Here is a 27,550-nt window from a genome sequence, read left to right as displayed (position 1 = left end):
AGAGAAGGCAGGATCAAATACGTGTTTTAAGAAGATTAATCTGGCAGTATTGGGTAGAATAGATTAGAGAATGAATATGCTGGAGGCAAGGAGACTTCTCAGGTTGTTGCAGCTGCAGAGATAAGAGGCAATAAAAACCCAGACCCAGTAGTTAGCAAAGAGAAAACACATCACATACAGTGTGTGAATATAGTCTCCATTTCTCTTGATCACTGCCCATTTTCTGCACCACGGTACACACACTCCATGAATATTGTTTTCAAACTTCTTTTAAAATATCAGGTCACTCTGCATCCAGATACAGACCATGGTCATAGTGCTCAAAGCGCCAGACTTAGTTCCTGTAGCTCAAAAAGCAACCTCAGTGTTAAAGAGAGCAGATTATCATCCCAGATTGTGCAAGGCAGGGCAATTCCTGACTTCTGAAAAGAATGAGTTAATTTGAAAGGGTAATAACCCTATTTTAAGTTCCCTACCCTTTGCTCTTTTTCAAACCTGCAGATAGCCTTCTTGCCACGGTGCAGGAGACAGCCATGTGATTCTTCCCTAAAGCAGCTTTTCAGAGGTCCTCAGCTCTATGCTGTAGATCTAGTTTCTAGTCTAAGTGAAGGCAGCCCCCTCTTGTTTGACGTGAAGGAAACCAAGGCCCCACAGAGGAGCAGAGTGGAAGAGAGTTTCAGAACCAGACCCAACCAACTTTAGGTTCTGCTCTGTACTTTCCAGCTGCGATCAGCTGTACACATTTAACATGTCTTCCCTGTAAAATGGGAGGAGTCCTACCTCATAGAGTGTTGGACATTATTATTCATGCTCACACAGCCCCAACATTTAACACTGTGGATGAGATAGAATAGATAGAAATAAATATGTTTAAGTTAATGGATAAGGAGAGAAAGCTATTCCAAAGCATATGTACATGCATGTGCTGACTTCCTTGTTCTGCCTCCTTCAGGGAGAGGAAATCAGTCTTTTTCATTATGCCTACTTCTAACACTGATATCCACCCACCCCAACACCCAGTGAGGAAGGCTGCCCTTCCCTCAACATGGCCCCAGAGTTACTCCTTGGTCCAACTGCCTGGGCATCCCCAGGAAAAGAACCTGTGTGTGGTACTGTGAATGGAGATTCTTGCATGAGCTTTGGGTAAACAAAGACTCCTTGGTTGGCAGAAGTTCCTCCTTACTCTTTATTAATTCCCCCTCCCTCTCTCCTCACCCCTCCCATTTCTGTGCACTGTGTGAATTATAGCTTTTCCTCTGCATAATGTGATTTCATCGGTGGCTGCTTAATGCTTGAGCTGACTCTTGCTGTGTTTATCTTAATGTTTCCCAGAACACTCTAGTGCTTCCTCTGCCTGACAGTTTCTCTTGTTTCTGGCTCCTCAGACCTGCCCAATCCCAGGGTTCTAGCCTGTTATATGAAGTACAGGACTCAGGCCTTAGAGCAACCCCTCAACTGGACTTCAGTTTCTTTCTGATCTTTGTAGTTCAAACCCATTTAAGAGGATAGAACCAAGGAGATAGATTCTTTTTGTCTTCAGGTCTTAATGTCACTCCCCCATGAGCAGTCAAGGGAAAGGCCCCAGGATGGGAACCACAGTGTTTCTAGGAAGCAGGATCTGAGTTTAACCATAGAATGGTGAGAACAGAGCCCATATCTCATCCTGGAAGTGGCATGAACCAGTGGCTGCTTAGCCATCATCCCTTGGCCCAGGAGGAGCAGAGAAGACCCAGCTTAGACCAAAACTCTGGCCTTCAGTGTTCCACTCACCCTCCAGCCACTTTCTCCAGTCTAGACGGCATCTTTACCTTACTGATCGTAGTGCTCAGTAAATATTTATTGTCTTCTACCTTACATGCCAGGCTGTTAATACTCAGGCTGTTCCAAGATGCCAGAATCTGAAGAACTCTTCTCTGAATATAGGAAGAAGCCCATCATAGCCTGACCCCAGCCCCCCACATCCAGATGCCTCTATTCCTGTAAACCCCTTTGCTACACCTCCTGTTCTCCATTGAATAACTAGGGAAGTTTATAACAGACATAGAAATAGAAATAATTATATCAGAAACTGCCAGTCTCCACCATAAAAAACCTTTGTGGTTGACTGACAACTTTGGAGGGACCAGTGCTGGGAGCATGCATCTAGTACAGCAGGCATCTTAGCTTAGCACATCTTAGTTGCCTCCTTTTTCATAGACAAGAAGGATTCTTGACCCCATCTCTCTCTTTTCTCTTTTCCATTGACTCGGTGCTTAATTCTCCACCAATTATCAGAATATTTAGGGCCAGACACCTAACCATCCTTCAAGGAGACTTGGCCCACTGAGCTCTGACTTTGCACACTTTGTTACCATTCTAGGGCTCTGAGGACAGAGCTGAGACCTGCAAGGAGCTCTGGGAGTTGATGCTTCCCGTGTGTGTGTGTGTGTGTGTGTGTGTGTGTGTGTGTGTTTGCGCGCGCGCGCGCGTGCATATAACTGTATGTGTAGGAGGGAGGGAAGAGGATCTCAGAGACTGAATTACCAAAGACTTCAATCTATAAATAATTCGGGTCATGGAGTCCTACAAAAATAAACTTCAGCTTGAATCCTCTCTCGTAGCACTAAATGTACAGCTGCAGATGTACACTCATTAATTCACCAGAGTTCAGTGAAAGCAGCACCAGAGGCCCCACCCACCTCTGAAAGATCAGAATGTGTATGTGTGGCACATGTAAGCACATAAACACAACCTATCAGATACACATAGAACACACATGATATACCAAGCACACATACCACACATTACACACAACATGACAAACAGATGTACAACACTACACACAGACACATGGAGAGGCATACACATCACAAAGTATGCATATAACATACCACACACATTACATCATATACACAGTATATGCACAGACACATCACACACATACATACATTATACAGAGACACATTACACAGATAGAAAGACACATACATCAAATGCATGTATATCACACCAATTCCACCATACTACAACATATAAATATGACACATGTCACACAGAGATACATATGTGCACCATTCTATATATCAGTTATCTAATACACCATTTGTGCATACTCACATACAGTTACAGATATACCACACAACCACACACATACCATACACAACACACAACACACATGCATGTACCATGTAAGTCCAGAGTTACTGTAAGATGCTGTAAGTCTGCTCCGGTTACTATGGTGCCTTATCATGTTTCGTCTGAACTCCCTCTCCTAAGTGCTAAGGTCCTAGACACCAGATTTTCAAATGATCTGGGTTCAACCCCAGTGACGCTGACTTCTGGTTTGCTGTACACTTCACATTTTCCACATGTGCAGCTCCCATTCTAGATCTTTGCTTAGGCTTCATCTCTTCCAGGAAGCCTCTCCTCATGGCTTCCCTCAAGGCAGGTGGACCACCCCACCCCATCCTAAATACTGCCATTTTTGTAGAAACCACCTCTCTTGAGGTTAACCTTTGAATTTGTGAAGATGACTTGGGCTTTCCTGCTCCCATTCTGTCCCCATCTTCTCTGAAAAATGCAATATAATTTATTAGTTTCCTTTGCCCCTTAGTGCAGCCTGGCTCATAGTAAGCATGTAATAAATAAATATGGGATAGCACTGAAAATCTTAGTGAATAACTCTTCATTTCTACAATGTCCTTTTTCTGCTGAGAGAGGAGAGTGGCCACTCTAATCTGGCAACTACAATAACTATTTCATGAACAAATAAAATTGACTTACTGCAAGCAAGCCACGCGCCAGTTAATGCAAAAGTTGGAATTAGGCTTTGCCATCACCAGAACCTCAGGCCCTAGCAATGTCTGCAAACCCATTTTCCTCTCAATGCCCAAGATGATCCCTAGTCCTACTGCTTACCAATAGCTCTTGAAAGTCATCATCACCACTGTTTCTGCTAACAGACTGCTAATTGACATGGACAGGCTCTGTAATAGAGTTAACTAGGAAAGAAACTGATACACAGGACTTGAGGAACCATAGGTAAGCAGTCAGCTGTGCCTGCTGATCTGAATGGGATGTTCAGGGAAAGGGGTTGTCATTCATTTCTGTCCAGACACACAGCTGTGATTTAGAGGAAAGAAATAATAGTGTTAAAGTCTTTTCTACCCTGCCTCTTGCCCTCTAAGAACAGACACTGAATTTCCCCTGGGCCCTACCCAACACACTCTTGCCCCAAAGCCAGCTCTGTTAAACTGAATTGTAGCCCCCAAGTAAATCCCTCCAATTAGATGCTGAGTTTTTTGTCCCTTAGAAAAGTAGGTAATAGTCCTACTGTGACTGAGGGAGGCCTGAAAGGTGAGAAAGTAGGAGACACTTGGCTTCCAGGTCATCCATCTACTCTGCTCAGCTACTCTTGTCCTCTTGACCCTCTCCTGTGAGAAGCCTCCCACCCCTGCCCTGTTGTGGGACTCCAGCTCTATGAATCCCCTTATCTGTGTGATCATGAGGTCACACAACTCTCCTAGCCTCAGATTCATCATCTATACAATGGGAATTAAACTAGGACTGACAACATGTAAGGATAAATTACTTTATTTTTGCTATGTTTTAAACAGTAACCAGCACATTTTAAGAGCTACACAACTGGTAGCTATTAATAACTCTATCAGGTCAACCGCAGCAATCTGAAATACAACAAGTATGTTGCCCTGCCTTCTGGCAGGGTTACACCTAAATTTGAAGCAAACAAAGTAGCTGCACTGAGAACCTAAAAAGGTCTTTGTCCTATGAGGTGTCTACAGTTAGGTTTCCCTATAATAAGGGTTCTTACAGAAGCACCCCTCAGTGTCCTTGTATGAATTTAGGCACATTTTGTCTCTTACCGTAGTGAACTGAGTCTTAAATTGTATGCTTTCTGAGCCTTGAGAAAGCAGCACAGCCTGGTAATGTCTACATGGCCATCAAGGCCGAGCTGTCTCAGGAGAGGCATTGTACTGCTCAGATGGTCTGGCATACCTTTCCATATTACCTTCCTCTTCTTTCCCAGCTCAGCTTTCCCACTGAGGGGATGACAAGAACTTCTTATGTGGTCTACTCTGATTGGATTAGATAAGTGGTCTATTTCAACTTATTAGTGCCGTTTGGTTTATTCAAACCTGGCCCTGGTTTGAATATGATACTAAAGAAAGCTACCACTTGTGGGAACATCTCTGACTAGACCAAATTGCTTGGCTTTAAAAAAAAACACCACACCGCGGTTAAGAGCACTGGCTGGCTCTTGCAGGGGATGGAGGATCATTTTCCAGTATCCACACAACAGGTCATAACCACCTATAACTCCAGTTCCCGGGCATCTGACATCCTCTTCTAGCTTCTTTGGGCACTGTAAGAATGGGATACACAGACATACACGCAGGCAAAAGTCCCATACATATAAAATATAAATATAAAAATCCCACTTTTATCCTGGTATACCCCAGCAACTTCCTTAGTTCAGAAGAAAATATAGCTTTGCTCAGAATCCTCTGTTCTAGTTTGGTTTTTGCTTTGGTATTTGAGAGTTACATAGACTTGATTCTGGTATCTCCGGTTCATTAAATTATTGTGGTGGCAGACAGGAAATTTTCAAAGTACCTCACTAGGTCTCTGGTACAGTGGAAAGGTACGGGATTAGCCATCATGAAACATAGCTGCATGTGTGATGCACCTCGTTCTTGGTGCATCCCCAGCTTTGCACGGTACTACCTGGTTCCTGGGACCACAGTGTCAGGGCCTGGCCTGTTGTATTTGTTCTTCCTTCTTATGACTGTGTTCAGACATTGCTCTGGAGCTCCTAGCCAATCCCAGATGAGTGGGCAAGGTGGCTGCTCAAGCCGACAAAGGGCAAACAAGCTTCTGGAGGCAGGATATCCCAGGCCTGACCTAAGGGGAGGGACTGCTTCTGCAGCTCCTGCGTGGGACTAGAGCCTGGAGGAGATGGCTCTCTTTGAGAGAAGAATTGATATGAGGGCAGGGAAATTTCCCATTGGAGATGGCCCTGTGCTGACTCAAGAGCCAAAGTCAGAGTACCCTATGCCATGGAGACAAAATTGAGCCAAGTCAACAAGAAGTCATATAACCATCAAGTCTTTCCTCAGGCCAAACAACTTTTGTAACTTAAAGCTGCTATATTTTTGTGAAGGCTTTTAGAAATTTAAGCCTGTTGATCCAAACGAGAAATCTGATTTGAATAGTAAAGAGGCTCCTTTTCATTGTTGGGAGTGATACCATGTGGAGACTGGTGATTAGTTTCTTACTTCTACTTAAATCTCCAGGTGAGAAAGTATGTTTCAGTCCTGTAACATCATGAATAACTCAGTGCTTTCCTCAGTCATAAGAAAACAAATGCCCATGCTCATCCCACCTCTGGAAGGAAGAGCTTCGGTAACAGTTGTCAAATCAACTGTCTTTAATGAAGAGAGACTCCTGAAGTGATAGAAAGGGGTAATGGTGGAGCTTGGAGGAGAAGCAATGGCTAAAACCAACCGTGGACAGCAGTGGCTAAAAGAGTACTCTTGATTCCATTGAGCTAACCGCTGAAATTTCAAGCCAGAGGTCCCAGGTCACCTGCCAAAACAGTGGCAGCACAGTATCCAAGGCTAAGCCCTAACCCGGTTTCTGTCCTTGAGACACAGGTATAGGGCCTCAGGCCATTAGGCACCCAGTCTCAATAGGCTCATGGTCTATTCACCCTCTCCTCCAGCCCATTCCAACAGGTACATGCCATAACCAATCTTGGCCCCCTCCATTGTGCCACTCTCAGGAAGTGAAGGGGTGGAAATGGTAGTCCGCACCCCACTCTTTCCACTCTGTAGTAAATCCTGCTGTTGACCTTCCCCACCCAGCCAGGCAGGACTGAGTTCTCTGCTCACCGTCTTCTCATGTTACTGCAGTATCAGGCCCATAGTGGGCCTTTGAGATAACATCATGGTGTCCTACCTTAGAAACTCTCAGAGTATCAGGATTATGTGGGCAGACAAGAGAGAGTTAAACAAGAACAAACAGAAAAGGTGTAGAAGACAAGGCTATTCTATCTATCTTATAGAGAAATCTTTTCATCTCACTAAAGAACCCAGAGTCATCTGTCAGCTGGCTCATAGTTCATATCCTTTCAAAGAGTGTTTCTCAAGCATTCCCGTGCCTGTCACCATCTGTGTCCCAGCCTCATGTGGGTCCTCAGAGGGATACAGAGAAGTAGAAAACCATATCCACCTTCACAATGTTAATGACTCTGCACATCTTGGAAGCAATTAACGAACAATCCAAATAGTAAGTCAATACATGTTAGCTAATACATATACATACAGTGAGCAAATCAATTGATTATAATCTTAGGATACATGTCTAATAGGAAAAAAAGGTACCAGCATACATAATTAATTGTCAGAGGGCAGGGGGCTTCCCCAGGGTGGAAAGACTTGAGTCAAAAGGTATGTAGGTAGAATGGGACAGGGAAGCTAGAGTAGGAGGAGTAGGGAGTGAATGACAAGCTGCTGCTATGGGATGGAACTGTGGGTGGAGCCCATTCACACACACCAAGGGCTCCTTGCCAACAATTCCTTACATAAAAAATTCTTTTCTTAAGCACATGTGGGGCTCAGCCAGATTAGTCTTTCTCCATCTTCTATGCAAACAGCCTCAGCATCATTGGGAATTGCCCACCAAAGCAGAGGTTATGGTCTGACTCAGCCACACACTTCCCATCCTCTCCATGCAATTCTGAGCACGGCAGAATTAAGAGCATTAGGTTATCTTGCTGCTTCTCAACCTTGGCTATGCCTTTGCCTAGGGCTCTTTTAAACAAGGTGATACTTCCTGGACCATACCCTCAAAGACTCTGATTCATGGGCCCAGTTCTTGAAATTCACATATTTTTTTTTTAAACTCACAAGTTTAGCTCAAGTATGTAGCCTGGGCAGAGGAGCCTTAGGTAAATGACATTCAGGTCCTTTTCGTTTATTGTCCTGGGGTAGAACAAAAAAAAAAAAAAAAAAAAAAAAGCACATTTCTTCTCCCTGTGTCACTTATAAATACAGTCAACTGACATCTAGGGGCAGGAAGATTTCTGAGTTCTGAAATCTTCAGTCTCCAAATGATGACAACAAGATTTTTGATGATCTATATAATTGTGCCCCCATGTCAGCCTAACCCAAGAGTACTATATAGAGAGATATTGACCCTCCAATCTACTGTTAAGTATGCATATACACATTCACTTGCTTATACACTTCACAAATGTATGTAAATTCTATAAATGTATGTAAATGCACAGTCAGAATCGTTCATGTGCATTCAAACACAAATCAACCACCACTAGGAATCCCAGACCAAAACTGGGTATGGTGATGCATGATATACATGCTTTTAATCTAAGAATCGGAAACATTGAAGGTGGAGGATCATGAGTTAGAACACGGACTGGTTTACACAGTGTAACCTTGCTCCAAATAAGTGAGAAAAGGAGAAAAAGGAGACAGGGAGGGGGAAGAAAGGAGATGGAGAAACAAGGTAAGAGAAGAGAGATAGCACAGGAGATCTCTAGCTCTGCATACAGAGAGTGATTGTGAATGAATTAAGAGTTTAACATAAGTAGCACTTCTTTCCAGAGCAACGACTTGGAGGGGTAGCAACTGTCTTTTGTAAGCCGCCTCTCCAAGTGGAAGCAGATGGACCCTGGGAAGGCTGACCGTCAACACTTAAGGGCAATTTGTTTTTCTTGCAGATTCGAGCTGATGGTCCCCCCCATGGTGGGGTCCAGTACGAAATGGTCTCTGTGTTCAAAGATGGGAGCCCCATCCTCCGGGACATGGCCTTCTCCATCAATCAGCTCTACCTATATGTCATGTCTGAGAGACAGGTAAGTGCTGACACACATCTCTCTTTTCCAAACTCTAGGAAACCTCTGATAACCTTTGGTCAGAAGTTGCTCTGTCCTGTAAGAGAGCCTCTGAACTTGCTGTGCAGGGGTTCTGAGAAAGGTAGAGTCCTGGCATTTGCAGCGAGGTAGAGGGACGATGCAGGGCCAGCCTCTTCCCGGAGGCTTCTCTCCAGGCCACAGCCCCTGTCTGGGTGAGTGATAAAAAGCTCTGCAAGAAAAAGCTAGACTGAGCCCCACAGCATGGTGTGATTAGGAGGTAGATTTACTGCTCCTGGGCCCACGGAATTGGCTGCTCATGGGAGCCAAAGAGGTGTAAATAATCTAGGCCTTCAGGCTGGGCTGGCTCCTAGGAGACAGGACTGAGATGGGGCTCTAGAAGGAAATCAAATCTTGACCTGAGTCTGATATCGGATGCAGGATGGAGCTGGTCAGTTCTGGAAAGCTGAGCCTACCTGCAAAGATTTGAAACCCCAAAAGAGAAGCCTCAATACTTTGCTAAGGAGCAACTGAGCAAGACCTATCTTCCTAGACCCAGGGAAGGAATTATTCTTCAGCTCATATTCTTTTTTACATGTGTGTGAACAGAGGGAACTATGGGAAGGGAAGGAAGCAGGTATAGTGAGGGTTACCAGACCTTCCCAGGAAGGAAAGTCAGTGACATGCTTAGCCATGGCTGGCTATTTTATCCTCTTGATCAGGAGATAACCATGATCTGTAGCAGCCATGGTATTATCCTTTTCCTGAGGACAAAAAATAAAACGATTGTCTCATAACTGAGGTTGCTGGCTGACTGGGAAGACAGCTGAGCTGGACGACCCACCACTTCAGTAGGTATCTCCTGTGTCTTTCTTGAATGTTCTTCAAAGACTCCAATGTCCTTGGTCAGCTTCACCCTTCCCAGAGTTCTGTGTGCCTTCTTTGTAAAGATAAAGAATCTGGATCGAGGGGTGACAGATAAGGGGGTGCGCGGGAATGGGTGCATGGTGGCATTAAGGAAAGCAGTGATACAGCTCTAACTTGAAAATTACTTCTTGAGACTGGATGACACAAATCATATGCTAATTGCATGCAAATTACATCCGGATTCTCTTGAGCCCACCTGTCTTTTCTGCCTTATTTATGTGGCCCCTGCAATTGAGGCATAAACAGATCCAGTTCAGAACTTACTAGAATTAAAGGAAGTTTGCCAACCTGGAGTGGGTAAGGCAGTCCTAGAAATAAACATTAGTCTGTTAGGCCAATAAAATAGCCAGTGGGTCTTGGAAAAGTGTTACTGGAAAGATAATTATTAGGAACGAAGTACTGGGAAAATAACAGAGGAAATGAGGCTTGGTTGCTACCCTTAAATTGATCACCATCTAATGAGGGAGACATGTCCCCAGAGATCTGTACCAGTAGGTAGATTTCTATGGGTGCTTTGCATTTTCCTCCTATTCTTTTTGTTTTGTTTTGTTTTTGTTTTTGAGGCAGAACCTTCTTTGTATTTGTTGGAGGGAGTGCATGTGTTATGTGTGTGGAGGTTAGGAACCAACCTCAGGTGTCAATCTTCTGGCACCATCCACTTTGTTTCTTAAGACAGTGTCTTTCACTAGCCTAGCACTCAACAAATAACTAGGCTGACTGGTTTGTAAACCCCATGGTTTAGCTTGCCTATGCTTCCTACTACTAGAGTTATATATGGGTACTTTTCTTTTGTTTACTTGGGTTCTGGAGGTCCAACTCAGGTCCTCATGTTTATATGGCAAGCATTTACTGATTGAGCCATTCCCCCCAGCTCCCAGAGAGTTATTTTTAAATAAGAAAGTATGTTTCCACGAGGGGTGCACCCACCCACTGAGATGGTGGGTCTGATCTAATGGGAGCTCACCAAGGCCAGCTGGACTGGGACTGAAAAAGCATGGGATAAAACCAGACTCCCTGAACATGGCAGACAATGAGGGCTGCTGAGAAGCCAAGGACAATGGCACTGGGTTTTGATCCTACTGCATGCACTGGCTTGGGGGGGCCTAGCCTGTTTGGATGCTCTCCTTCCTAGACCTGGATGGAGGTGGGAGGACCTTGGACTTCCCACAGGGCAGGGAACCCTTACTGCTCTTCCGGACTGGAGAGGGAGGGGGAGGGGAGGGGGAGGGAAATGGGAGGCAGAGAGGAGGCAGAAATTTTTAATAAAAAATATAATAAATAAATAAGTAGATACTTACCATTCAAATCCAAGCACTACATTTTAAGAACAGTCACAAATCATCAGATCCTCCTGCCCAACATATAACACCCTGTAGTCATTTGGCCAACACCAAGATGCTTCTGCAGAACTACCTACAGACAGCAGGATGGAGGGACAGAGAGGTGGCAACAATGGAGCCACATAAAACAATGGCCAAACAGGAGGCAAAGATCATGCTTTGGTAGTATTTTCAGATATTTTGTATGCCTAAGGACCAAGCAGATCACTCTGGGCAAGAACGTTCACTTGGGTTCCCTGAGCCTATTGATATATAAAAGCCAACGCACAGATAGTAATGACCAATGCGACCTTATGTTGACTGGGAAGGTGCCAAGCCAAAAAGTAAAAGGTAGTATATCTTTCTCAGATAGGATGTTTTTTGAAAACGTAAAATGTAGGCAGAAGAGGATGTTGTTCAGTGGCAGAGAGCTTGCCTGGCATGCTCAAGCTCCAGGTCTCATCCCTAGCACTACCCAGGTGACTTAGAAGAGAGGCTGGATCAGAAATGAGGCTGTTGAGTAGGCTTCAGGGTACATAATGAGCTCTTGGTCCATATCTGAAAGCAACAGCCCTAGCCACCTCAAGTTCTCAAGTATCTCATTCCTTCCTTCCTTCCTCCTGTCTTTTGTGTCAGATACCCTGTTCTTGTTATAGTCAGAACCAGACAGATTGAGTAGCAACCAGCCATGGGGAGCTGAAATTGGAAGCCTTTGGGTTTAATGCCATGGGGCTGAATCTGGTCAAGTGAGATATTAGAAGGGGTTTCCCATACCAGTAGAGTCAGGTAATCAGGAGGCCGAGTCTAAGAAGGATATGTGGTGGACCTCAGAAGCCTATCACCTGGGGAGCTGTACATCATGCCGAAGAAGTAGCCTGGTGACTTCAGCAGGGGTGATCCAGGGCTGAGGGCCAAGAGCAGCTCATGAGGCCCATCAGTCTGAGGCCATGGAGCGGAGTATTGACGCGCAGCACAGCCTCGTAAAGGGCACGGTTTAATGAGTGCTAAGAGGACAGTCAGTAAGAACAAAGTCAGACAGCTTGTTTTCTCTCCCAGTGTTTGCCATTACTTTTCACATTATCCTACAACCTTAACTTATAAAAGATGCGAATCAAATAATGAGAGATCTCTGAAGCCCCAAGTCCTGGGTCCCAATCTCACAATTTTGTAATTGAGTTGCTTTGGACAAGTCACTTAATCTCAGTGTATCTCATATAGAAAAGTGTGAGGTCGTTTGAGATAACAAATGAAGAGCCTCTTCTTATTCAGCATCAAAGACCACATACTTACCATGAGGGTTCCATATGACCCCCCCAGCCCTCGCTCCCTAATCCCATTACTGGGTATGTAGAAGTGTGTGATTATTAGATTGAAGAAAACAGCACATGACCCAGATAGCTGGCCTGTTCTGACCCAGGAGGCCCAGATTCTGGAGCCTCTAGTTCTGACTCTACCAAGTTTCCTAGGGGCCTGGTCTCTTAACTCCTCAGGGACTTGGGAAGGCAAGCTTCCAAGACAGAGATATTAGTCTAATTCCAACATTCCCCCAGATCTTAACAAGACTTAGCAAGGGCTTGGGCTTGGGACTTTTAAAAATAAGGTTGGGAGTAAATGTATTTTTATTATTGCTGAATCTGTGTTTTTCTTCTACTTTTCAATATTATTCTTTTCCTATATGTCTTGGAGAGTTCTTGCCCTGTCAAGTCCTTAGGAATGATCCTGGGGTTCTGAAAATTTTTCTTTGATATTTTTTACTCAGATTATGTGTCTATGTCATAAATTAAAAATACCTTTTTGCCAATTATTTGGTGAATTTTAGCTGGTTGTTTCTCTTTTCATTTTACTCTGTATGATATCTTTGGGCATTTTGGGGGAACAGAAATGATATTCTAATGCAGTGGTTCTCATGACCTGTAGGTTTTGTGACCCCTTTATGGTTGAACGACCCTTTCACAGGGGTCACCTAAGACCATCAGAAAACACAGTATTTATATTATGATTCATAACAGTAGCAAAGTTATAATTATGAAGTAACAATGAAAATCACTTTATGGTTGGGGTCACCATAACATGAGGAAGTGTATTAAAGGACATCAGCCATAGGAAGGTTGGGAACCACTGCTCTAATAGACAGAATGATCATAATTAGGTTATTTATCATGAAGTGTCTCTTCTGCTACTTACAGTGTTTACTGAAGCATGCATCGATACTTTTCTAAATTATTTTTTGGATAACTTCATTATACTTTGAATTTTATTTTATCAGTTTTGGAACACATCTGACACATAAATCAATTTCATGTTCTTGTACAAGTACTGTACTCAATAGCAGCACAGGTATGCATGACATTAGACTGCAAGATCTTTCTGAAGGAAAGATGGATGCAGCCAAGTGCTCCTATGAGTGTTTTCCCTGAACCATGATCACTATACTGACTAGCAATTTGGTAATTAATAAGTGTTTTCATGGGTCAAGAAAGCATATATTTCCTGTTACTGTAACAAACTATTTAAGACTAGGTAACTTATAAAGTGAAGATGTTAGTGAGCCAAAGTCAAAACAGTGTGGTTCAGTTTCTAGTAGGGGCCACTTGAACCAACTAGTATCTTCCCAGTGATCTAATTACATACCACTATCTGTTCCCCTAAAGGCTCCACAGTACTTTGTAGCTTATGAGGCTTGTGGTTTAGGCACACTCAAGCCATATCCAGACTTGATGGAACATGATGAAGGGTCCTTTCTGTAATTTCACTTTATAATACACAATGGGCCATGGAATCTTATTTCTTTCCTCTAACCTCCTGCTCTCCCATTCTTTTCCAAAGATGTGGTACCTGTTACATCTTTGGAACCATGTGAGGGTAGAATCAGTTTTCCAGTTATGCCTGGAGAGGCTTCCATCTCGGAACAAAGCTAGAACTATCCAATCTAGCACTCAGATCTCTCTCTCTCTCTCTCTCTCTCTCTCTCTCTCTCTCTCTCTCTCTCTCTCTCTCTCTCTCTCGTCAATTAACTAAATGTAATTAAGAAATAGTACTAGTAAGAAGTGTTGAGTCATTAGTACCACTGCCTAACAAGTCAATGTTAATGTACTCTTAATGGATCTATGGCTTGGCCAGTCCCAGGGGGAGACTTAGAAACAGAATTCCAGTCCTGCTGTTAATTGCCCAGGTGCTCCGTCAAGAGAAGGCTAGCTCTTCCCTAGAAAGCTGCCTCAACTTCAGCAGTAAGCCAGCAGATGTCATGAGCATGAATACAACTTGCTCCCAGACCCTCGGTGTCTAATCGAAGTAAGTCAGCGAGTCTGGGAACGTTAGGCTGGGAGCCAAGTAAAACAGCTAGTAAGATGAAAAGAAGAGGCATAGCCTGCTTCCAGCCCAGCTTGTCAGGCTGGCCACTCCCAGAAAGGGAATACCACTCTGTCCTCAGGGTAGATGGGAAAAGAGTGTAGGAATGGAAGCAATTATTCTATTTTATACTTTAATTAGATTGAATTAGCAGAGGGAATAGAGGCATAAAATGATCCAGCGAAGGGTGAAATGGAAAAGGAGAGTCACCGTGCAGAATGGCTCCATGCAGGCTGGAGAGAGCCTTGGGAAGAACATGAAGGTTTGGAGGGGGCGGGGGCTTGGGATTCTACTCTCCATTTGCAGGCCTAGAGAGGACAAATTCCATGGGGTTTAAGATCTGGTGTGTGTGTGAATGATACCACCACTGTACAGTCCCTTATGTCACCTGAAAAACTATGTAAGTTTCTTCTAAGCCTTAGTTATTTTACCTGTGTAATAGGTCTAATAAAGCAGTGTTCTGGGGATAACAGACATAATGTGCCTAGTGTGTATCTAACACGTAGCCTGGGCTTTCATTGTCAATGGCATTTTTAATAAAACGTCCTGGTCCTTCAGAGAGGACCAGAAGTGTTTGTTATACACTATAGCCAGCTAAAGCTCTGCTCCCAAGAATGGCTTGCAACCTGTCATCCCTGCTGCTACCTGCCATCCCAATGGACCATAAGAAGTCTCTGGACTGGCCAAACTGGGCTACATTCTCATAATCTGGTATTTATTTTTAAAAGCCAGCAATGTGCCAAAGTAGACTAAACAGTCCCTCTCTCAGAACACAGAGAGGCAGCCCATATGTGAGGCCAAGAGGCCAGAATATAAGCATCTGTGTAGAGGAGGGAAGGGTTTCCAAGTAGGTTATCCCTATGCCATAGGCCACATGCATGGACATCTGGTTTTGAAGGGACCCTTCAGAGGCCTCTCCAAGTATGTAGAAAAGTCCCAAGCTCAGTGGCAAAGACAGGATAAACCTCTTCTGCCTGTGAACACTCAGACCCAGTCCAAGTGCTCTCATGTTACCAGTGGTTATTGGCACACTATTCTGTTTACCATATTACAAACCACCTCAAACTTTATGGGCATAACACAGACAGGTTTTCACAGCCTCAGGGGATGACATAAACAGCTAGGGTAACTGGAATGATGGTAGGAGGTCTACAGAGAGAGCTCATCAAAAAACATGTACTGCTCTTGCATAGGACCTGAGTTCAGTTCCCAGTACTACAGACAGTCAGCTTGCAACCACCTATAACTTCAGCTCCAGGGGATCTGATATCATCCCTGGCCTCCATGGGCACTGAACTCACAGGCACACACCCCTACCCACCACCATACACATACATGAAACTTAAAAATAAATGAGGGGCTAAGACTGTCTGGACTTTTGATTGGACTGGCGTCAATCCATGTTCTTTGGGCATCCTTACAACCTGGCAGTCCCAATACAGTTTCTGACAAAGTCTCTACATGCTTGATATATTAACTGTCGACTCTAAGAATGAGAGACCCCCACAAAAAAAGACAGAAATTGGGTTAGTTTTGGAAGTCTTCTCATCCCTTTTACTTGCCTCTTCACTGTAGTGACCATCATCCCCAAAGATTTATGTGTGTCCATAGATACAATTTAGGAACAAGGCTAGGGAGTGATCAACTGCATTCACTGTCTGCCAGGGCCATGGACCACAGAACACCAGAGCCAGCCAAGACTGCAGAGATGGCCTATTCTGATCCCAGATGAGAAATACTCTATGGGCACTTTTAATATTGCAAGCATCCAACACTTAGATCCAGGTCAGCAGAAGTGTGTAAGGACACACCAATGGCTTTCCATCAGACTGCTTAATGGCTGAGGTTGCATGAGTCCCCAAAGAGGGCCACACCAATGTTTTTAGCCCTGAAAGTGCCTCTGAAATGGACTCTGTCAGGAGCAGGTCCTGGTCAAAGCGTGGACCTTTGTCCCCGCTCTTAGGCATAGCTCTCCCCTCTGGCACAGAGAGGAATTCCTCACCCTGCCTAACTGCAGGATATTACACCACCCTGTCTTAAGAAGTTCATAAGTGGTAGAACAATGAGAACTTTAGCCTGGGTTTATCAGACATAGACTACAAAGGACCCCTTCTAATGGGGCAGAGAACTACTCTCCTGATGCCATCTCTGCCCCCCATCACACACACTCTTTTCCCCTCTGTGGATTTGAAGACAACCTGGAGATCAGGGCAGTCTCCTGCCTAATGAGATGGCAGCCAGTTTTGCCAGAGAACCAATTTCCTTTCAATGGTTTGGGGGAGTCCCTTTGAATAATTACTAAGCTGATTCTAGGACCAAAAATAGAACCGTTTCCAAAAGAGCTATGTTCATGCCTGCTACCTGTATCCAAAGCAACTGAATTTCCAAGCCCCCAAATTTACCCAAGGACCTTGTAGAGGAAACAAAAAAACATGAAGAACTACTCTTCCCAACCCCTTGTCCCTTGCATCCTGACAAACTGTTAATTTTGGTTGTGGTTATCTGTTTAGTCCAGGGGAGAAGATTTCTCCAGTGTAGACAGAGCATGCCTAAGTGTGGTTTTACAAGGCAAACGGTGTCTGTCATAAGCATCTCCCTTTTTCTGATCTGAGAGTCTTGGCCCAGCTACCAGGGGACATGAAGACAGGGTTGGGGGTGGGCGGAGAGTTGAGCCTGGGGGACTTGATGAATTATGGAGTTTGAGGATTAGGAAAGTGAGGATAAGAGGGTTTCTGCTGCACTTTTGGGTTAGAATGTGTCACTTTCAATCCAAACCTTTGCTGCACACATGTTTCTGCTTAAGGATATGGAACCCCATGTGGCCTGGGAGCTGAGTCTCACTCAGATCAGTGTCTTTCCCAAAGAAAGGGCAGAATCCTGCCTCCAGGAGCACAGTACAAGGAGCCAGCAGTGGCCTCCTCCCCCCGGTTTTGATTTCCCTCATCACCAGCATCAAGGAGCCTAGAAGCTGACCCTGATCATAGTTGGCCATTAATATTCTCTTGGAGCATTTTTTAAAAATAAATGTTTTCACCTGAGGGAAAAGAACTGCTAACCTACCCTATTAATCAGACATTTGGATTGCTGTATTTTAGAGAGAGAATCCTAGCCTCTTATTTTAAAGTCCTTTGGTTTGGAAAGACGCGATTAAACACCATGTACAGGCTGGACAGGCTGGTGCCAAAACCCCTCAATGCCCTAAATGGGAAGGGGCCTGGGGACTGTCCTCTGAGCTTTGGCAGGGACTTTGATTTCTCTTTCTAGTAACTGCTGATTGCGGACACCCTGACTGCCCATAGTGATGCTCCAAGGACAGGAGGATGAGAGAATACTGGGTCTTAATTCCAGATGCCCAGAGGAAGGACTCTCTTGCCCTCACTATAATCTGAGTCATCAGAAAAACCAGGGCTAATGCTGGTTAACCTGGCTCAGCCCAGCATTCCTCTCCCAACTTTACCATGTCTTCGTTCAGCCTTTGCAAAAGGAAGCACTCACTGGTTGTGTGTACAAAGTTTTAATTTAAAAAATTTAAAACAACCTAGGCCCCAGAGAGTCACTGAAGATGTTCCCAAGAGTCAAATTAAACTGGGAGAGATTTGCATGTCATTTGCATATACAGCCTCTTTCATTCAGTAGACCATTAAGCGTCTACCATGTATAATGCATAGCTTTGTCCACTGGTAAGTCATTTGCATATGCAGATTTGGACAAGGCTGTCTTTCTAAGGAATGGTCCAGCAAATGTCTTATAAATAGGTCTGCCCTGGAGAGAGTTTCCTTATGATTTCTTCCTGCTCTTCTCACTACAACAGTGCTATTAGGTGTCAGTTTTGTGTAGAGAGGTAAAAAGCAGGACTCTTACCCTAGGGAAGGCCCTCAAATTCTGCCAGTAAGGAGTGGAATGTCGGTTACAGAGAGAATGTGGCCAGGTGCTCTGTGACTGAGGCAACTTGAACTCTCCAGGAAGTGCTCTCACTAATGCCTTCAGGTTTAGAGTCTCTAGAAGAGATCTCTTTGTCTTGACACAGGGGTCCAGAGCTAGTTACCCTTAGAGACTATCTAGAGAAAGGAAGCCCTTTGTTTCATAGAAAATGGAGCCTAGAGCTCAGAAGTCACTTTGCAAAAACAAAGAATACACCTTTAAAGAGGCCGAGCGTCACCTACTATATGCAGTTATCATCAAACTTGGTTAAGTCCAGCTCCACCACTAACTGCACTGAGGCTCTGGGTAACTAACTGTTCCGCCCTCTGCTTTAGTAACCTCATCCGTAAATGGGCACACTGGTGGGCTCAGTGAATTAATGCATTAAAAGCACTCAAGAGAAGCACCTGACGTGGCATGCCTGCTTAATACATGTTAGCATTGTAATTATGTTTTATGGTTGTGTCCCATGCCTATCACCGGTCCAAGTCCTGCAGAGCAAGACTCAACTTATAACCACACCTATAGAATATAAACTCCACTGGCTGCCTGGTCTTTCAGCTCTGTTTTATTTAAGATGTGTTGAAATCTTATATTTATGCCAACGTTTTTCTTCTTTTAGTTTACAAACATGACCTCAGCTAATGAGTATTATTTTCCCAGCCTTTTCTATAGATAAGAAAACTGAAATTAAGTCTGGCTTGCTAATTTGCCCAGAGCAGCAAAGCTAGCAAAACAGCAGTGTTGGGCCTCTGCACCAGGCCTTCCCTGTGCTGAAGACAGTGCCCCCTGCTGTGCCTACTCCCATCCTGCAATTTCTCCATCAAGTGCTCCAGGCTTCAGGAAATGCAGGCCCCTCCTAACCTGGCACTCCCAAGGAGGTGGTAGTCTGTTTAAAAACCCAATTAAAGAATGCCAGCACTGTTTCAGAGCCCAGACTCATTCAAGGGACAGCAGAAGAAATGTCCCTGGACAGATAAAAAGCATCCTGTTCGAGGATGTTGGTACCACTGCCCTGTGTACTGTAAAACAGACTGGTGTCCTTCCAAGAATAATCTCTCCTCCTCATGGCAAACTGAAAGAAAGTAATCACCTATGTCAGACCAATAAGGGATGTAAGACCCCTGAAAGTTTAATGTGTAGGGCTCTATGGGTAGAACCGTGAGTGAGGGGCAAGTCTGGCAATAGTAAAGTCTTTTGCCTTCCTGCCTTTCCCACCACCACCAATGCCATTCAGAGACCCCAAGGTGATCCCATGACTCCCTTGTACATCCTCCCACTCTGTCCTCAACGGGGTTTACTCAACAAAGGAAATCCTTGCAAGTAGAGCAGGTGCAGAATACAAGAAACCGTTCAGCCAAGCCTCACTCATCTTCTAAGGTACCATCCAGGAGTAAACCAGGTATTCACTCAACTGCTGGTCCCTGATAGAATCCTAAGACTCGGTGAGGCCTAACCAAGAAAAATCATGGGGGTGGGGTAAAATGACAATCCAGAACTCAGCCTTCTACTGCTCAACCTCTCCCAACACTGACACATCTGCTCTCAGTATTCAGTTTTGGTTACTGAATGTATTTGATTTAGACCATAACATTTAATGCCACTTTGGATTTCCAATTAGAATCCAGTTACCGACAGTCTTATTCATTTCAATCAACACAAAAGAAGGCAACACCAGAGGAACTGTCACAAAAGAGCTTATTTCTGTCTGCCAATGACTGGGACAGTGATGTGAAGATACAGTTTCAGAGGAGCACACTCATCAACCAAAGAGAGAGGAGGAAAAGAGAAAGAAGTCTGTAGTCCTGGGCCTCCTCCAGAGAAGGCGTGCAAGCTATAGATACAAGGACTCTGTCTAGGGACCTGGGACTGGAACAGCACAGTCTACCCACAAGCTTCTCATTCAAAGTGATTTAGGCTCAGAGATACTCTTGGAACTTTGATCCAGGTCCTGTGAATGATGCCCTTGGGAGGTGGGAAGTTGATCTCTTGTGAGTTCTTCAAGTAAGACCTCACCCCTCATCCAGAAGTGGCTAGCTGTGCAGGTTCACATAAAAATGGGAGCTTGTCTTTACTGTCTTCAGTCTAGCATATTGTTTACACAAAATGATTCTCTCTAGAGTTGTCCAAGAGAGAATGTTTAGGGTCAAACTTAGGTCTGTAAAGGAGTTCAAGGGTTGGTAGGTAGAGGAATGTCAGATGATGCATCTGCCTTGTGAGTCATCTGGGCAGCTGAGTCAAAGCTAATCACAGCCTTAGTTTCCCCGCTGTGAAATTAATTCTTTCAAAGGGCACACTGTGCTTGGAAGCTAACCTGGGCGTGTAAGTATGTCCATACTAGTGGGTACTAGTGTAAGGACAGTGACTGTCCCTGTGTGGATGAGGAACATTATCCGTTCTTAAGAGGTTTTTGTCTATGTTATTGCAGGGGAGTAGTGTGGGTTTGCATTTCTCCTCCAAGGCTTGGATTTCATTGTTTCAGACCCAAACTTTACTGTGTTTTTCTAGCCAGCCCTCTGTTCTTTCTCTAAGCCCAGGTTAGAAACCTGGGGTCTCTACTTGGAGTTCTGTGGTTCAATTCCCTGAGCATTTGCCACTCTGCATCCGGTAACCTTCCTTGCCAATTCCTGCTAGTGGTTCCTTCTTCCCATTCCTCTCAGCAAACAGGTTGGGGTTTGAAATTGCCACCAGATGGAAGAACACCAGTTGTCATCAGCTGGTGACAGCTTAGGAAACAGCCCAGGTCCAGCTTTTATACTTCAGGCAATGTTTAAAGATGTAAAGGCCAGGGCGGATAGAGGCAGGGGAAGGAAGACTGGAAGGGAGCCTTGGGCAGAGATGAGGTCTGTGTCTCAGCCACTCAGGTATGAAAAGGCTCATGCAGCAGCCACTCGGGGCTCAGATGCTTACAGTACTGAACTTGTCCTCACAGTCATACATGCACACAAAGAGAGAGAAGTGAGCAGTCCTTGCCGTGAAGTATGTAGACAGCTGGGAACACAGCAGGGTGCTCCTAGCTTTGAGTCGGAGAAGGCTTCCTGGAGGAGGAGATGCTCCAGTTGGCCCATAAAGGGAGAGAGTTCACCCAAGAGGCTAAGAATGAAAAATCAGAATATTTGATGTATTTGAATAGCATTTCCACTGATGATTGTTAACACTGAGGAAAGGTTAGGAAGCATCAATCCTTAGGGAACTGCACACATATAAGTGTGCACGCTTTCTGTCAGCTCTGTTTACTACCATTCCCAAGATGAAAGGGATCCAGCCTAGAAAAATAGGGCTTCAGCCTTCCCAGCTGCAACAACATAGACTATGGAAGGAAACAGCCATGTACCCAATACAAGGATTATCAGTACGGTTGTCCCTGGTACAAGCCCCTCATTCCATCCACCTTCAGGCTCCTAGACAGGTCTTGGGTCTCAGTAGCATCCTCAAGAGAAAGATGCCAGTATTGGTCCATTAGCTCCTAGACAGTCCTACTGTATGAATAGGGTGGCTTCTAGTGATGCCAGTTTATGGGATGGAGATAAAGATGTTTCCCCTTTGTCTTTAGTCCCTTCTTTCAGTGATGTTGATGGTTAGTGGGACCTTGTCTGGGTAGATTGCATCTGTTTCCCCATGAGATGACAATGTTCAGTAATTATTAGGTGTGTGGTATAGGCCGGGAGCCAAAGAGACAGAGAAAGAAAGCAGTTATGCAAGAAGGCTTCCTAGGGTGGCAGGAAGGCCCTTGTAGGCAGGTCATTCTGTATCCAGATCTGACCTCTGCAATTCTGCTTTTCCCTAAGGCCTGGATTAACCTCTATGCATCAGTTTTCTCTTCCAAGTGGGGACAATGATAATGGTCACCATTTTGATTACTGGAGAATTTAAATGGCTGATCAATATAGGATTTTTGAGACAGCTATGCTTATAGAATGGCTGCAACTCAGGCCTGCCTGTTTCCCTGGTTCATTCCTGAGTATCCTCTCCTCTGCTACCGAGTTCCCAACAACTAATAAGTTGCTCTTTTTTATCCTGAAGTCATCTGCCAGTTGCACCTATTTTCAGCCTATGTCTTAGGAGACAAGACTAAGGAAGGAAAACAGATAACCATAGGAGCTCATTTGCCAGTTGTCAGAGCCTGCCATCAGCAGAGCTCTCCTGCTGCATCTCCTGGGGTGCCAAGAAAAATCAGCCTGACCTTTGATTTACTGCTCAATATTAGTCTCTTGCCTCTGGGTCTCTCTTCCAGTGCCCAGCCCACCCTCAGCTTCCCATTCCTCATCAGCCTGGTACTCTCTTCCTGAATCCTGTTCCTTACCAGGCTGCAGAGTGGGTGAGCTGTTCTGTGCCCCCTGAGCATCACTGTTATCATGACCAGACTCCTTAAGTCCATGGGTGCATAACAGGTGCACCAGAGCCACTGATCCTGCCTCACAGCCCATTTCACCCAGGATGCAAAATGAAGCAAAAGCTAGCAAGCCATGTGCTTCAGCATTGCTCAAGAACTCAACAGCCTTGCAGCTGCATCCCGCAATTTCTCTATGAAGATTCACAAGGCAACGCTCCCTTTCATTCATGTGCTTCTGCTTCTACTCTCACATCAATCCTTCACCTAGCTGACCTGCTGTGGCCAGCTACTATTTCTGCTTCTATGTCTCTTTCCTTCCTGAGTCAGCCTTACTTCTCTGAGCCTCTTAGACTGATGTGTGCAGCCAAGGAGCAGACAGTAGAGGGTGGTGACAGTCAGTGGTGTCAAGGACATTAAATAACAAATGTACTTACAAGAAAACATGACATAGAGGTCTTCAGGAGACCAGAAATGAGCCAGACAGACCTGGCTGAAGGAATTAATTGTATGTGTTAGTGTGTGTGTGTGTGTGTGTCTGTGTGTGTGTGTGTATACAGTGTGTGTATGCCTATGTGTATATACAGTGTATGTGTTCAGTATGTGTATACATATGCATATATACAGTGTGTATGTGTATACAATGTATGTATGCATATGTGTGTACAGTGTTTGTATGCATATGTGTATATACAGTGTGTGTTCAGTATATGTATACATATGCATGTATACAGTGTGTATGTGTATACAGTATATGTATGCATATGTATGCTGTGTTTTACAGCATTCCCAAATCAGCTTCATTATCCAAGAAATCCTGTTATTCTTCAGGCCATGAACCTCGGTCTTCTTTTGACCCCTCTTACCTGTATTGGTAAGACTGTCTTCCCATCTGAGGAAGAGAGTTTTAAAACATTTGTGCAAGTCAGCTTCAGGATTTTCAAGCTCTCTTTTTGGACCTGGCTGTGAGCTTCAGTTTTCTGCAGGGAGTGATTTAACCTTCATTTATTCATCAGCAGCCCCTCCACCTAACTTCATTAGGGAAGATTTATAAAGGTGCTGAATTAGAAAGGTCACCTGTCCCTGGGCCCAGAACATGGTGTGCCTACAGCTCTTCTGAGCTTCATTCTCAAGATTCATTCCTGAGACTGGGAAATGAGGAGGACAGCAGCAGAAGTCAGCCTCGTGTTAGGTGCATGTGAAGCCTGGCTCTGCCACCCCAGGTTGCCTAATCTTATAGGTCCAAGGGTCCCTTGAGGAAATTGCTAATAGAAGTAATTGGGAACTGGTTCCACTGAGGACAAACAGGGTGGTATAAAGAGTATCCTGGGAATACAGCAAATGGAAGAAATAGTAGCTCTGATGAAGTATCTCCCACTGTTTTGGACAAGCCCTGGCAGAGTCCCCTAGTCTGTTCAACTATCTTCAAGGGACTATATGCAGCTTTTCTGACATCAACAAAGGACACAAAACACACACATTCCATATCTGATGTCATGTCTGGAGCCACAGGAGATACTTAAGACCTTCAAAAGGCCCAGGGAAAATCAACCCTCATGCTTGGTGAAGTGAAGGTTGCTTCCCAAGGCCTAGAAGATTCTGTAGGGTATCAAGCCGAACTACCTCCTACTCTCTGGTCTCGGCCTCACATCACCCAGAAGTCACCCATCCTCATGTGCCTCAAGTCCCTGCATCCTATACTGTCACAATGACTGACCATCTTAGCTCATGGAGTTCTCTCTACCAACCTTCCTAGAAGAGGAACAATAGAAAGTAGCCTGAGGACAGACAAAAGCTTTATCTTGTGGAAAAACAACGTCCTTGATCTCTACCTCCTCTTTGTCTTCTACCTGGGCATCAGGCAGAACTCAAATCCATTCCAGTCTGCAACCCGGGTAACCAGTCTTCCGACCTTCTCTCTAACCTTGATGTACTTTTATTCTTCCCCTTCTAGGCCCTAAGTAATGAGGGGACCAGATAGGCCAGAGACCCCATTCTCTTACGTTGCCAGCTGTACAGCAAGACTCAATCAGGGTTTGAGAAAACAATTTCAGTAGGAAGGCAGGTGGGCAAACCTATTCCATGTGCCAAGTTGAGAATATTGGGTTTTAATATGATCACAGAGGATTACAAAAATTAATTTTATTTTATCTAATATTGTACGATTTGGGGTTTCTGGGATTCAGCATGCAAATTTTTGCTCCCAGTGCAAATTGAAGCATGTCTAGATTAATGGAGAAACCTTAAGCACCCCCACTTTCTCCAGAATCCTATTTCCCTTATGGGATTACCTACTTCTTTGCCAAGGATGCACCCAGGACTGAATTTCCAGAGAAGGGGGAACTCTGGAACAACAGAAATCTGAGGGTGCTCTTCTAGACAGGGTGCACACGGGAGTCCCTGCGTACTGTTGAAAGCTTTCTGAACAGGCAGCCTAGAGACTGGACAAGGGCTTCCGTTAGTCGGTGGACGGAGGCCTCTACTGCTGCTGTGGTCCAGAGTAGGGGTAGGTGGTGAGGATATTTCCCTGGGATGCCAGCATAATGAACTCCCGATATAATGAGATGCCTGGGGCATTGTTAATCATGCCTGACCTTTTTAGAGCAGTGGTATTATATTGTTTTATTTCATGAAATAAGACCCTACCCAAAAGGCCATTTGATATAGTTATTTTTATGTTTGGAAAAGAATTTGCTCCTAAAATTAATTTGGTTGTGGGACCCTCATGGAATCCATTAAGATGGCTGCAGGTACTAGTCATTGGACACTTAAGATAAGAAGTGAGTGGCATTCATCAAAATGTGTGCTTGCAGGCTGTTTCCTGAGTTCTTCCCAGTTCTCCACTATCATCTTGCCATGGTCACAGCCTCCAAGCCACTGTGACTAGCGGCACTATCTTAGACTAGCTACCAGCAACTCCCCTCCCTATAATTCAAGCTAAATCAATATTGAAAGTTCTAGGAAAGAAAGATGACCTCACACATACAGGAAGCATGTTCTCAACCATCTTTAGCTGGGTTTGCCTAGGCATATCTATTAGTCAGAGGAATTTCTGGTTCTACTTTTCATGTTTTTCAGTTTCTTTTTACCTTTGGCACTAGACTAACATCTAGTGGCCATAGGGCAGTGCTGTTATTCATCATCATGGAAAATGAGGCTGCACACAGCCTGTAACTGTTTCCTATTTCACATGTCTCCCAACTGGATGGAATAAATACCCCACTATTTCTGCAATTCTCAGGAGAGCTGCTAAGGGACAAGTTCATGCCACTTCCATTATAGAACAAGTGTGATGGGCATTCCTGGTCCTTTCCAACCAGTTGCTAAGGTGTCCTCCATCCCACCTTGGTCCAGAGCTGTTGCTTTCTGCTTCTTGCATCCTGAAGCTGGAGCTTTAGCATGTAAAATTACTTTAAACATAAGCAATGACAGATAACCATTAGAGAGGAATCAGCCTTTACACTGTAAAAATTGAGCTGGGAATTGTCACTTTTAAGAGCTAAGAGAGAGACATATGGACAGAATACCAAGAGAATTTTATTTGTCTCTCAACATTAAATCTAAATCATAAACCATACCAGGCAGTCTCACATTACAGCCTATTTTGTTCTTTCTTTGTGAAAAGTGTGCATAGGCTATAAACAGCCCACACACAAAACACAATTATTTCACAGTGCTTTGGTTTCCCCTGTGGTAAAAAAATGAAAGACCCCCAGCTGCAAGATCCCTAAGCTGTCCAGTTAATGACCAACTTGGGTTCAGTGAGGCTTCTGGGGTGAACAGTTGGGTAGCCTGCATAATGAAACACTCAGATGTGGGTCCTAAGCTCTTTTCCTGCAGCTTCTTGGCTTTGAGTTAAGTAAGAAGCTACTAATAGTTATTAGAACATGGGTGAAATTAAAAAAAAAAAAAAAAAAAACATTGTGCTAAGTGAAAGAAGCCAGTCACATGTTGGATAGCTCCACAAGTAGGAAGTACATAGAATAGACAGACAGAAAATCAACCAGTGGGTTTCCTGGAGTGGAGAAGCTAGAGACATAGGAAGCGGAAGTGACTGCTCATGGACATGAGCTATCCTTTGGGGAAGTTGTGTAGGAACTATTCTAAATGTAATTATGGTATTGTTTATATTATTCACAATAATACTTTTGAGTCATATACGCTTAAGTGAGTGAATTTTTGGACATGTGAATTTTATACCAAGAAAAATCCTTGTAAATCTTAAGAAAGCTATGCTCTAACCATCTGGCTACTTGATGCCCAATCCTTCCTTTGGCACACTCTGCCTAGAGGACACATTCACACGTGGATAGGCTACTGTGTGTGGCCTCTGTGGGATCTGCTGTTCCTGTTTCCCCCTCCTTGTTCTTCTATTCTTTTTCTGTTCCATCTCCTTTCTTCTTTGTTACCTGCCAATCAGATCATGCAATGTGTATAAGCCATGGGCTTCCCTTGGCCCCAGAGCTGAAGGGGAGAGATGGTGATGATGATGATGATGATGATGATGATGATGAAGAAAATTAAAAGTAGCCATAACAATAAATCATTAGTATTGTTAATCTATTATCATAGTTATCTAGGACTTTCTGTGATTCTCACAACAATCCTCTAAGGGAATAGTGCACTGCATATACAGAATTATAGAATACGCTGAAACTTAACAAGCAAACTTACATGACCAAGAAAACCCAGCTGCCCCAGGGCAAAAATGAATCAAGCTCTCTTGCTGGCCCTCAGTGCACATTCTCTGAAGCTGTGTTGACCCAAAGCTTCTGGACTGGGTTATATTATTTATTGAACTATTCTAATAGAACAAATATGATGGGGATCAAG

At 44.2% G+C, this 27,550-nt stretch overlaps 1 protein-coding gene across 1 annotated transcript in view; it reads left to right on the top strand.

Annotated features, from left to right (window-relative positions):
- The window catches only part of Plxna2 (plexin A2), a 203,048-nt gene that overhangs the window by 88,181 nt on the left and 87,317 nt on the right, over positions 1–27,550 (top strand). The window contains exon 4 of the mRNA XM_038348917.1: positions 8,741–8,875. Coding sequence (XP_038204845.1) covers positions 8,741–8,875 — 135 coding nt within the window. The remainder of the gene's footprint in view (positions 1–8,740; positions 8,876–27,550) is intronic.

Source organism: Arvicola amphibius, chromosome 12 (genome assembly GCF_903992535.2).
Source record: "Arvicola amphibius chromosome 12, mArvAmp1.2, whole genome shotgun sequence".
Taxonomy (NCBI): Eukaryota; Metazoa; Chordata; class Mammalia; order Rodentia; family Cricetidae; genus Arvicola; species Arvicola amphibius.
This window is presented reverse-complemented; position numbering and strand designations above follow the sequence as displayed.